Consider the following 14027-nt stretch of genomic DNA (forward strand, 5'->3'; position numbering starts at 1 on the left):
ATCAATTATGATTCAATAAAAATTTTTAAAAAGTCAATTTGATCATCATAACAGTTGGGTTAAACAGCAATTTAGTTGAAAATGAATATCCCCTAGTAATGATTTTTTTTCAAGTATTGGTAATTTTGGTGCAGCATAGGCTGTTTTTCAAGCTTTTGTTCCAAAGATTTTCAGAAAACTTTTTTCTAGTACTCACTTTTGTGTTTCTAATTGATTTTCAGAAAAGTTTGTAATTTTGAATTTTTTTCCCTTCAGTGAGCATGCTTTGTAATAAGCAGAAAACAATAAAAAGAAACTACTTCAAATAAATAAATAAATAAAAATCATCAAAACATTTGTTCAAGATTTATTTATCCAAAGAAGCCTCTGATTATTTTGCCAGCATATTTCTATTTATATACCACATTGAATACATCACATTATTATAGTATAAGAATACTGTTATTTAAAATCAGCAGGAACAAATCAGATAAAATCTCTCTGAGTTGGAAACTACATGCAAAGGAAGAAATAGTAGCTACACCAAGCAGATAAATTCCTCAAATTATCATGGATCTATGACAGGATACAATAAGCCCATTAAATTTCCACTAGTAAAAATAACTTTGCAAAGTAAAAGTAATTTACTTACAAAAATACATAATTTTGAACATCTTAATCCACTAAATAAGGATGAAAAAGATAAGCACCATCTCTCAACTTTTCCACATTATTAAAATACATTTTATCTTCTTAGAGCAAATTGTTATTTTGCTTTTCGATGAATCCCCTCTTTACAGATGGACAGTCTTAGTATACACTTATTCCCTAAAAATAGGCTGTACCAAAGTCAACTCTGAATTCACCATGAAAGTTGAAGAAAAGATATCAATAAATTATTTGATCAAAGATTGATCTACTGATAGGACCAAAAGAAAGAAAAAAAAAAGTTAGCTATAGACCAGATGGAAAAGGTAGAAAGGCAAAGGGCAGGAATTCCAACTGTAAAAGGAAAACATAATTTGAGAAAAAGCTCCCATGTAAATACATTAAAAAAATAGAAAATTAAATATTTACGGAGTCAAAGAAAATTGCAATGGGGAAATTCACAGCAGTATCATGTACTTAAATCCAGTTCTGTTCATCATATTTCTACAAACAGATATAGTATTTGCATGAATAATACAAAAATATCAATGGTATGAAAAACTACCTATCACAAGCTAGATGGGAATCAAATCTGGGAAATGTGAAATTCACGTGGCTGAAGTTTATTGCTTATTCCAACGCCATATAACTTTAATAGACTCCTAGATTTACCTTTCCTCTAAAGGTTAATTTCTATCAGGTTTTATTAATCAAAGATTTATGTATTATTATTCATCTTTGACACAAAAAGAGATAATAAAAATAAGCAAGGACCTGAGCACATGCCCCTGATTATAAATGAAGTTTATTATTCAATAGATAGATAATGTTGAATAAAATTAATCTGGGCTGAATATTTAGTACTATCGCAAAGTAATGTGAAAATAATAAAATGAAACACATCTAACCCAGTTAAAATATTTTAAAATAAGACAACACAAAGCATAAAAAGTAAAATATTGTCAAAATTTTTTAAGTCGCCTGTTCTCAAGAAAAATAACAACATGTGATTTAGGTCTAAATAATTGTGCCTTTTAAATTTTATTATAACCTTAAAAAATTCTACTTAGAGAGCAGTCTTACAAGTGAGCCAGAATCGCAACAAGAAAATAACACAGGAAATTCACACCTGCAATCTTGCTTTCTGTTTGCAGTTTTGATGCCATATAATTATGTGCTATATTAATTACCTTAGCAAGTTCTTACTATTGTTTTCAACTAATATTACATGTGTAATGCATCCAGATGAGTTAGCTGCTTTCAGCAATTACTCACATTTGACCTACATGAGGAACAAATGACTTTATAAAGCAATGATTTCAATAACAGACTTTTAGGCATAGCAGAATAAACTCACTAACAAATAGCAATCAATAATTTGTCATATTTGGTTTGTAAATATAGTATTGCTGTTACATCACAATTGGACAATTTTTATCCCATAAAGACTAATGAATTTACAATATAGCAAACAAAACTATTGTAAAATTTGTCAGACTCCACAAAAAAAATCATGAAATAACATAGGCATTGCCTGCAAATTATGCAGGCTCCTCAAATATCCAGCATCGATGTGATTGATGAAAGATCAGACATTTGATTAGACTAATGATCTTTATGGTTTACAAATGATGCTCCAAAATTGAGATTCTATTATTCTCTATTTGGACAGGGAGGAATTCTGTACTTTTAAATGTATTCTGATAAATTGAGCTTTTAAACTTTACTCCACTGCTTTTTTATAAAACCTTTCAAAATGTATATCACTATGACTCTTTTGAAAACAGCCCTCAGTGTACAATAACATATTATAGACACGACGTTGAACAGCAAATACCTAGAGCTTATTTATCTCGTTAGCGTTAACTCTAAAACATTTCCGTTTCCCCTCCTCCCATGTGTTAGCAACTACTATTCTATTTTCAGCTTCTATAAGTTTGACTAATTTAGGTACTTAATGTAGGTGGAATTATGCAGTATTTGTCCTTCTGTGATTTACTAATCTCATTTAGCGTAATGTCTTCTAGGTTCATGTTATGTGTTTTACCACAAAAAAAAAGAAAGAAAGAAAACAAAACAAGTGACACGTGACACATTGGAGGTGATGGATATATTTACTACCATGACTGTGGTGGTGATATCACAGGTGTATTCACGTGTCCAAATCCATCATTTGTATACATTAAATATAGCAGTTTTTTGTGTATCAATTATACCTCAATAAATCTGTAGAAAGAGAAAAAGAAAAAGCAAAGAGCCCTAAACAAAAAAGTAATTTTCACTAATTCTTTGGATTCATTATCATTAATATTACTTTGTTTGCAAGGCTTTAAATGTAGGTGGTATAGAAATGGGGTTGAATTTCTACTGATACTACAGTATATCCTGACCAATAAAACCTAAGTCATGGAGCACTTGCTATGAGCAAAATATGTTTATATTTGTTGTCATTTAATCTGAGCCCCACAAATATTCCTGCAAGATTCTGAGATTGCATATATGAGTTTTATCTTAAAGATTCCCTTAGCATAAACATCACAGAAACACCCTCCTCTCCCTTTGAGATTGATTCAGGCCATCTCTGCATTAAACCCTTGTTCGGCAGCTACCCTCTCTACTGTATTGGTTGCTCCATCTGTCACTTGTGCCTGTAATATACTTAAACCACTTGTGTTCTTCCAACTTTTCACTGATGGGATTAGAAGCCCTACTCTCCTTTGTCTCCACCCCTTTCAATTGTGTTTGTTTCCCTTTCCCTAGCTTTTCTTAGCACTAGCATCTAAAACTCATCACCACAGATGTAATTTCACTGAAATGCAAGATATTAAACTGTCCCACATGTAGGTCTTCTTAAAAATTCTTGTCAGCATTTCTCCAAGGAAGATATACAAATGGCCACTAAGTACATGAAAAGATGTTTGACATCATTAGTCATCGGGGAAGTATGAATCAAAACCACAATAAAATACTACTTCATACCCACTAAGATGCTAGAGTCAAAAAGTCAGATAATAATAAGTGTAGGTGAGGACGTAGGGAAATCAGAACCCTTGATCTCAGCTGATGGAAATGCAAAATGCTGTAGACACTTTGGAAAACTATCTGGCAGTTCCACACACAATAAAAAGTGGAGTTATGATATGACCCAGAGATTCCATTACTAGGGATCTAGTCAAGAAAAATAAGAACATATGTCCACACAAAAACTCACACAGAGATGTCCATAGCAGCTTCATCCATAATAGCTGAAAGGTGGAAACAATCCAGATATCTATAAGATGATGAATAAATAAACAAAATGTGCTGTATCTATACAAGGGAATATTATTCTACCATAAAAATAAATGAAATACTGACACATGGCACAACATGGATGAACCTTGAAAACATTATGCAAGAAAAAGAAGCCAGACATAAAAGACCACATATCATATTATTCCAATTATATAAAGTGTTCAGAATAGGTTAATTATAGAGAAAGAAAGTAGATTAGTCCCAAAGGAAGGGAGGGTGGGCAGCCGGAAGAATAAGAAAAATGGATAGTAGCAAAACAGTATGGGTTTTCTTTCTGAGGTAATAAAAATGTTCTAAAATTAATTGTATTGATAACTGCACATACCTGTGAATATGCTAAAATGGATTGAATTGTACACTTTAAATGAATAAATTATATGGTATATGCATCATATCTCAATAAAGCTGTTTTTAAAAATTCTTGTCAATAATTCCTGGACAAATGTTTTTAATTTATTTTGGGGGCATCCCACAATCCTATTTTTTGAAATACTGATTAATCAAAGATTTAAATGCAATGCTCACCAAGGAATCTGCCTAGGCTAGCTAAACTTTCAGATGCTCAAGACTAGCAGCAAACCACTCTTGGCATCAGTCGACTCAGAAGGATAAGGACAGGAGCACAGTTTGCCATCAGGACAACGTCAGTGGTTCCTTTTTGGTGGGCTCTTGCAGGACTTCAGGCAGAAGTACAGCTTAGGCAAGAGAAGGATATACCTGGTTTAGAAGCCTCACTTCCTACCAGAGCCAATCCCCATCTCATGGCTTCCAGATCCCAACAGTGGAGATGACAATTACAAAACTCATTGCATTCAGGGTGTTATAGCTTACTCTACGTATGTATAGTTCTCCCTTTTTAGATATAATTTGCCAATCAGAGGTCATATTTACCTTAAATATGTTGCCTAGAGCATAACTGACCTTACTACCTTTATTAGTTTCCCAGGGGAAATGTTAGAAAGTTAACTTAAGGTCAGATTCTCACACTGGAGAGGAAAGTGTTTGTTAATGCTTCACCATCATAACACATTAATATATAATAAATTCTTTAAATTATCCAATCTTTGGTTAATAAACTCTTTGGCTTTCAAAATTCAGAGATAAATAAGCATAGTTTTAAGTTATTTCAGGAGCTTCATCCTGTCATTAGGGACTCATTCATATTTTCGTTCATTCGAAAATTGATTATATAGGCCAGGGACAATGTTAAGTACTGAGAATACAGTGATGAACAAGACAGAAATAGCCCTCCTCACAGATTTGAAATTTATCATAAGATACGTAAGAGTGAATAGTCAATAGCAATATAGTTTTAAAAATCCTTTGACAGAGGAAGTGCAAGGTGATAAATTGACGGGCAATGAACACAGACTCATAGTGTAAGGAATAAGCATTATTCATATTTAAGAAACAGATTTTTTAAATGACAATATTTAGTTGTGTATATACATTTTAAATATTTTATTTCTTAACTAATATTTACAGATAGCAACTTTTACATTTTTCAGGATATTTACATGATCTGGATTCTAAAATCTTCTGAATTCATAATAATTCCTTTTTGGGGAAACATTTACTTGCCATCCATGTATTTCTGTCTTATTGGTGATTTGGGGAGAAGCAATGGAGCATGCTCAACTTTGTCCCTTTGGGGTCACTCTTTAAGAGCTGCCTGCCCGGGGAGTGATGCATCACAACCTAGACATCCACAAAGCCTTTGGGCAGGCCCTGCCCTGCCAAAGAGAAAGGTGAACAATTTGAGAAATAAAACACTCAATATAAGAAAGTATCAGGAAACTGAATTTGTCTTCTTAACATGCAAGCCACAACCACCAATTCTGATTATGTCAATAATAAAGTTGATATTTTGATTTCTAACTTCTGACTTCAATGTCTATTTCTCAGTTGGTTCAGAATTTGGAAAGCAAAAAAGAGATGCTTTGTACTGACCTTCAAAATTTCCAGCATTCTCAACAATTATCTATAATTTTACTCTGAATTCCATATTATCATGCTCCCATTTTCCCAGGAAATAAATGCTGAGATTTGCCTGCCTGGGCTTTACTGGAGAGTGCTCTGAGTACACTGTGGGCGAGTGAAGGAAGGAGGATTGAGCAAGGAAAAGCTAAACTTTGATGCAATTGCCAATCACAAGAGAAGACCTGTAAAAGCCTATGAGAATTGTCCCAAATTGAGGCAAGGGGACTCCTGTGATTTTTACCCTGAACATTAACAAAATAATGATAGTGTGATCCTAAAAGATGATACCAGTCATTGTCAATTTAAAAAATGTATAACTATTACAAAGTTAGCAAGCATAAATTATATTCTGACAATAACTGAGGTTCGGCCCAGTAATTATTTTCCTGTAAGTATGTTCACGTAGACACATTTTCACATATGAACTCATATTTATATAACATACCATTCTTTGGAGATAAAAAGAGGCTGCATATATATACATATATATGCCTCATACCAGAAAACATGGCAATTCTGTCTCAATTATCCATTCTTTCAATATTAATCACTCCCATTCCCAAGGTTTCTTCTTTCCAGTTAAGAAAATCTCCATTTCAATTAAAGAAATATACTTACCATAATCTATTAATGATTTGCTTAATCTAACTTCCCTGTGCTTGTCATACTTCACAATAGAATGCTTTTTTTGTTTGTTTTTTTTCCCTCATCTTTTATTCTCTCTGATTAACCTTGTCTCTTCTTTCTGATCATGTGTTGTTAAAAGGAAACAGGAATCCCTCATATATTAAGATCTTATTTCTCATCTGAAAAACCTTTTGCTTCAACCCTTAGTGTTGACAATCTTTCTAAATTTAGAAGTAGAATGTTTATCCTTAGTAGTTTCCCTTATGCATTTATGCTTTATTTTGCAGATAACTGCCTACTTAACAGAGGTCTCAGAAGCAAGAAAACAAAACAAACAAAAAAAAACTTGAAGTGTTTTGAATCACTGCCACGTATAAATCAATCATAAATCAAAAGAAAGACCCTTTGAAATCATAATGTTAGTCAACATGTAAACAGTAATAGTTTGCCTTCAATTTTTCAGGGGTTTATCTTTTAAGTAAAACAAGATTTGCTTATACAAAATGGTTCCTGCTGACTGTGAATTCACAGGAGTCACTGAGCTGTAAGACGGGGGCTGAAATGGTTTGCAGCTATCAAATTTGGCTATACTTTATAATAATCAAAAACAACAGCATAGCCTAAAGAATGCAAAGAATGACAGCCATTAGCCCAGAATGCTTGCTTTTGATATAGTAATGCTTAATATTCATCTACCAGATGTCTGCCCTAATTTCTCAAACTGGGTATAAATTAAGCAGTCAACAAAGCCTCATGACTTTAATAATTACTAAAATGGTAAAAAATGAAAAACATCATATGACTGATTAATGAGGGCTAAGCAAAAGAGATATCCATTCGTTACTGACCAAATGGCCATCGAGGCTAAGGCACAACAACTAGACCTTAATGCACAGGGAAAGAGAATGACAGAAAAGAGGAGAGGAAAAAGCATCGTGACGGGAAAAAACTAAAACGTTAAGCAGAAGACAGAAATAAGAAGAAAATGGCAGATAGCTAAAGGGACAATTGATTAGAGTCAAGAAATGATGGGAGAGAACGGGTAAGGCCATGAAACAGGAGAAAAATGAAGTACTAACCAGAAGGGCAAATACCTTAGGAAGAATGTATGGTTATACATACTATATCAGCTATTTGAGGCCTCTTTCTTATTAAGTGTTCTAAGAACAGGTGGCCATTATAATGGGCATGAATCACTAACATGTAGTGAAACTGTATTTACTGTACTCTATTTACCAAGAAAGGGAGTATGTAATACATTTTGAAATAGTTTCCTTAAAAAAAAGAAAACACTTTATTTACTTATGTAGTTTGCTATTATTGCATATATTCAAAGTGTACAACCTGATATTTTGATATACATATTCATAATGAAATTATTACTACAGTTGAGAATATTAATATATTTAGCACCTCATATAGTTACTTGTGTGTGTATGTGTGTGGTCAGAAAACCTATATACATACAATGGAATATTATTCAGCCTTAAAAAAAAAAAAAAAAAGAGAGAGAGAGATACTGCCATTTTTGACAACATGAACCTGGAGGACATTACGCTAAGTGAAATTAGCCAGACACAGAAAGACAAATACTGCACGATCTCACTTATATGTAGAATCTAAAAAAGGAAAACAAAACAAAACCACAATTTTTTCAATTTAAAATTTTTGTTTTATGAATAAATTAACTAATTTACTTGAATTATCTGGAAAAATTCTCTCCTTCAAAGCACTTCATTCCTCAGCAATCTCAGGAGGTGAAATGATGGTATGTGAAAAGAGACTAACGGCATGTAGGTTACCCCCCAGTACAGGAGGTCCGTGCGTGCTCTTTCCTAAGTGCCAACCTCACGATTTCCTAGCAAACAATGCACTTCCCACAACTCTCCCTGTGACAGCACCAGGTAGTAACTTTAGTCTCCACAGATGGGAGGGCAATACAGAGAGGAAACATGAGCACGGAAGACACACGGTTCTTTATCGTTATTTAACTTTGATTTTATATGCATAAAAGAACCCCCGTATTTGAAGAAACTATGAAGGATTCATGACTACTTGCCACGCTCTTTGACTTGTATGAATATTGTGAAATTCATCCACGTTAGCTTTTAGAGATAAATGTGTCTTAAACAATTTGAGGTTCACTAGGAACTTAAATACCATTTTACTATTTGTGGCTTACCAAACTTTCCTCCCTGCAGTCAAAACTAGAAAACGTGATGCCGGCGGTATCTTCAGTGTTCTTAGCATAAAAAGAAAAAGAAACTAGTGATATGAGGTGAAGTGATGGAAATGTTCATCAGATTGACTTTGGCAATTATTTCATAATGTAGCGGTACATATATATCAAAATGTCAAACTTGTACACCTTAAAAACATAAAATTTTCATTTGTCAATTATACCTTAGTAAACATGGAAAAACTAGCCTGTAGGTTGCCTTAAATTCTCTGTGCAAAGGTATTTATGACCTGAAGAAAGGTGTACACAAGAAGCAATGTACATTTCTAATTACAAAAGAAAGTGAATGGCATGAGGTATATACTCAGTAAATATTTTTAAATTTTCTCAACCATTCTACATCTAAAACTTTATGAGATTCTAATCCACAATGATCATATTCTTCAGTGTTAGGAGATAGGACTCATCCATTTTAATGATGTTAATATGGAATAGAAAAATGCTCAATGCTTAGAAAATATAATCTATGTTTTGTGGCTTTTAGTGTGTATGATTTGACCCACATCATATATGTGTCTGGATAACAATAAACCCTATCATGGCAAAGCCTAATTGTCATTTAAAATTGGGGGAAGAGGGTTAGGCGGAGACATGTAGAGAGAGAGAAAGAGGAGAAAAAAAGAAAGGGGAGAGGGAAAGGAAGGAGAGAGAAGGAAAGAGAATCAAACGTGGGCAAGTCTTAAAGTTCAAATACTGAAATTAAGGGAAGGAGTTATGCCTCGTTCTTCTCTGTATCTTACACATCAGCTAGCCCAGTGCATATATCCACTGACTGATAGCTCAGAAAATGTGCTGAATAAATCACTGAGTGAAAAATTCCCAATATGGATTCACAGTGGGCTAATTATACTATTCATCTTTTAAACTGGATTGCTTTTAGTTAAATTCCATATTATTTATATACTTAACAATTATATTTACCTTTATATAGGTTGGTTTTCATTTCTCATGGCTGTTCAATTATGATATTTTGAGGGAGCAAAGTAGTGGGTTGTTTTTTGTTCTCTCTCTTTCATTTCTACCCAGAGTCTCTAAACACTGAGTGGCTTCTCAAAAGTAACTGACTTTGGTAAATAAGTTAGGTCTATTTTATGATTTGCAGTTATCATAACTTGGATCAAAAACATCCTTGGCATGATGATTTCCATTCCTCTGCATATATACCCAGCAGTGGGATAGCTGGGTCGTATGGTAGATCTATCTGTAATTGTTTGAGGAACCTCCATACCATTTTCCATAGAGGCTGCACCATTTTGCAGTCCCACCAGCAGTGTAACAGAGTTCCTTTTTCTCTGCAAACTCGCCAGCATTTATCATTCTCAGTCTTTTGGATATTACCCATCCTAACTGGAGTGAGATGGTATCTCAAAGTGATGGGGGAGAGGGGTGGGAGGAAAGGGGAAACGGAGGAATTGGTAAAGGGACACGAAAATCAATGACATTGTATACTGATAAATTAGAAAAAAAAATCCTTGAAAGCTATCAATATTTATATCAAGATAGCATGTAAAGATTGAAATCTAACAGTGATATTTCTAAATACAGATCTGATCATCTTCGTCCCTTTGCCTACAAGAAAATACTAAAATTATTAACCCATTACACAAGGTCCTTGGTTCTCACTTTTATTTCCAGGTCCTTAAAGGCAGGATCTTAGCATTATTATTCTGTATAATGTCACTGCCTAGCACAGACCCTACTTCCTAGAAGGTACTCAACAAATATTTGTTGAATAAATTACTGTAAAATGACTGCAATCTATGACAAACCAATAGAATCATTAAATGTCACTGGTGTAATGTTATGTTTAGATCAAACCATATTTATTGTTTAAGTGTTAGAATTTTAAAGACATCTGCCAGAGTTTGAGTTTGGTTATTTCAAAAAGCAATGACCATATAAGAATAAATAAAAGGTCCTGATATGTAGAAGAAAAAGTAGAAAACTGTAAAATAGGCCTATCTAAATTATAATGGGTGAGAACAAATAAAAGACTACTTTTTAAAATAAACATGAAAAGAAAACAAAAGAGATTTTTATATATAAACTCGATAGAAATAATACTTAAAATAAACTTTGTGTTCATTTGAAACCACGATAGATAAAAATATTGTCTAAGTTTTAAATGTCAAGTTCACAGATAGAATGCATAATGTAAAGACTCTAATCAAGCTAAGTGTTTCAGCAACTATATTAAAACAGAGTTTAAATAGTAACACAGAATCTAGATTAGTGTTTAGTAAAATAATTTTAAGATATATGTCAAAGACTGTACGTAATAGAATTTTAGAAATTAATGTAAGACATCCTGAATTCTAGATAATTAAACATGTTTTAAATGTCTTTATGTTGAAATATTTTACAAATACACTACAAGTAAAGCGTTTTAGAAAGTCATACCTGCAAAAGAGTTGTTCTGTGGAGCTTTAGTGCCCCCTTCTGGTGAATTTTAGCAAAGCAGCCTGAACAATAATCTTCTCCACATTCAAGGCATACCTTAAAAGATATTTTTAAAAATACAATCATACAATCTTATAATAGCATGATTTTGAGAAAATGTTTGAATAAAGATGTTATTTTCCTTATATTTATTTTTCCAATTACATGCCTAGATATCATGAGAATTGAGAAACCAAAAATATGACACAGCGCAGTGTTATAACACCAAGGTCAATGGTTCGGATCCCCATACTGGCCAGCTACCAAAAAAAAAAGGAATAACGATTTGTACATGTGAAGATTTAACTCTTTGAGGAAAATTAACTTGTAAGCACTAATTACTCTCTTATCAAAATAAATGTAATAGCTGCAATGCCAGTGTTAGGTATATGTGTTAGATGAGTATATACATGTAAAATTTATGAATAAATCATAAAACAACCAGTAGCCTCATGTCAAACTTCTTGGCTTGGTAGAAACTAAACAGCATTATGACTGAGTCAAAACTCCTTCATTTTTTTTGAGTTTTTTTATCTTTCTATATGGATTTACATGGCATAATTAGTTTCAAATGATATGTATACTATTTGATCCCAAAAATCCCCATATATTTCTTCACTGGTGATTCTCAAAACACAGTTTTAAAAGTGTTCTTAGTAGAGTCTCCAAAGGAAAGAAACAATAAGGGAAAAAAAAATGAATGGAACTTCATCACAATGTAAGTGATGTTTATGACTAATGAAATGATTATGGACAAGTTTATATTTATTTTCCAAATTCTCTATGATATTAAAACACAATGTTTAAAATTTATGGATAAATTGAATAATGTAATATACCTGTACCTATGATGGTGCCAGGTAGGGCTGAAAGTAAAAAGAAAAGAAAATGAATTTTTTACTGCAAATGAAATCACTACTGTGCAGTTACAGCGCTGCTTCAATAGCCCCTGACAACGTGATAAACAGCAGTGCAAATGGCTGAGATCCCTCATTTTCTTCAGTCTGGCCCAAGCTGAAAAATCTTGATAAAATCTGCAATAACATAAAGTCTAATATTTCCAATGACTGCATCGTATGGTATTTATCAAAATCCAAACGTATTTTTTCAAATGTAATTAACTATACAGAACTTGATTTTTTATTTAAGCAGAAGAAAACCAAACATTATCCCTAGCACAGGAACTAGTCCTAGTTTTTCAAACCTTGTTTCAAGAGTCACAGTATCTTAGAGAAATAATGACAACAACATTATCCTAAATCTATATTTCTTAAGTGTGAAATCATTTTTTTAAAACTATAATTTCACATAAATGTATGGTAGTATTATCACATTAATATAGATTTTTTTAAACTCTATTTTTTTATTTAACACATCTGATAATATTTTAATGAATTTCTTGTAAATATTTGGCACTGTTTTTGCAAGATAATATAGAGAACTTAAAATCAGTTTCAGTATATAATTCTAAGCCACATAGATGTTAACAACAGACTTTTAATGAAAGTGGCCAAACAGAAATTTTTGGACTGAAAGATCAAAGCCGGAGTTGCAGAGTAAGCTTATATGTTTTGTTATACAGCATATTTGGATTTAAGTTGAGTTAAAATGACCGCCAACTGGAAAATCTTTTTAGGCAGTTTGTATAACTGGCAGAAACATGCTAGAAACGTAGTTAAAGACTCCATTCCACCACAGACGCTTCTTCAATGATGGAATACCCAAGCGTAGTTTTAATAAATATCCGGTTAATTTGATGAGTGCCAGATCAATTGTGCTAAGCCTTCAGAATCCATTTGAGTTTAATTAAATTATTCACATTTGCCAAATTAATATATAGTTTTCTAACTATCCATGTCAGTTTTGCGATATAGAGATACTCTAAAGATAATGGAATTTCTTTTAAAAATAAGAAATTTGGAAGTTTGGGATTTTATCTTTGCCATCAATACACGCAAATACATTAGGTCATAAGAAAATGTGCCAATAACAAAAACACACAATTTATTGTCTCCTTTCTATGTGCAGGACAGAATGCTAAATATTTCACTTGAATTAACCCATTATCCTCAATAACTTTGAGGTAAAGGAGGTATAGACTACTGTTATTATCCCATTTTACAAATGAGAAAACAGAAATAGAGATTAAGTTATTTGGTAATGGTGACATAGATAATAACAGGTAAAGCTGAAATTCAAAACTCCAAAATGCAAGCTCTTAACCTCTATCTGCCATACACAATTTTCCCACATGAAAGAAAGGAGGAAACAAAACAAACAAACAAACAAAAAAACTCCACACACATACACAAGGGGTCTTCAAGAAGTTTATGGAAAGATTTGTATTATCTTTTAATTTCATTTTTTCACAAGTTTTCTGAAGTACCCTCATATATATATTTATTTAATTGACAGCATAACCACATACCAGAATAGAAGCTAAGAACACAAAATAACCTCAACATTTAACAGTACAGTCTAGTTCATTAGATCTGCCTAATTTAAATTTTTAAATAGCTTATTGTGTTTTGACAACTATCATAAAATATTGCATTCATTTTAAAACAAAGAACATTCTTTCTGGGCCAAACCCGTGGCGCACTTGGGAGAGTGTGGCGCTGGGAGCGCGGCGACGCTCCCGCCGCGGGTTCGGATCCTATATAGGAATGGCCGGTGCACTCACTGGCTGAGTGCCGGTCACGAAAAAGACACACACACACACACACACACACACACACACACACACACACACAAAAAGAACATTCTTTCTTAAAGTCGTAGCAAAATTCATGAAGAATGTTTAGGGCCTAAATTCTGGCTT

At 32.9% G+C, this 14027-nt stretch overlaps 1 protein-coding gene across 2 annotated transcripts in view; it reads right to left on the bottom strand.

Annotated features, from left to right (window-relative positions):
* ZBBX (zinc finger B-box domain containing) overlaps window positions 1-14027 on the bottom strand; it is a 102215-nt gene that overhangs the window by 71025 nt on the left and 17163 nt on the right. For both annotated transcript variants that reach the window (XM_063114704.1, XM_063114696.1), the window contains exon 6: window positions 11168-11263. In XM_063114704.1, coding sequence (XP_062970774.1) covers window positions 11168-11263 — 96 coding nt within the window. The remainder of the gene's footprint in view (window positions 1-11167; window positions 11264-14027) is intronic.

Source organism: Cynocephalus volans, chromosome 1 (assembly GCF_027409185.1).
Source record: "Cynocephalus volans isolate mCynVol1 chromosome 1, mCynVol1.pri, whole genome shotgun sequence".
Lineage (NCBI taxonomy): Eukaryota > Metazoa > Chordata > Mammalia > Dermoptera > Cynocephalidae > Cynocephalus > Cynocephalus volans.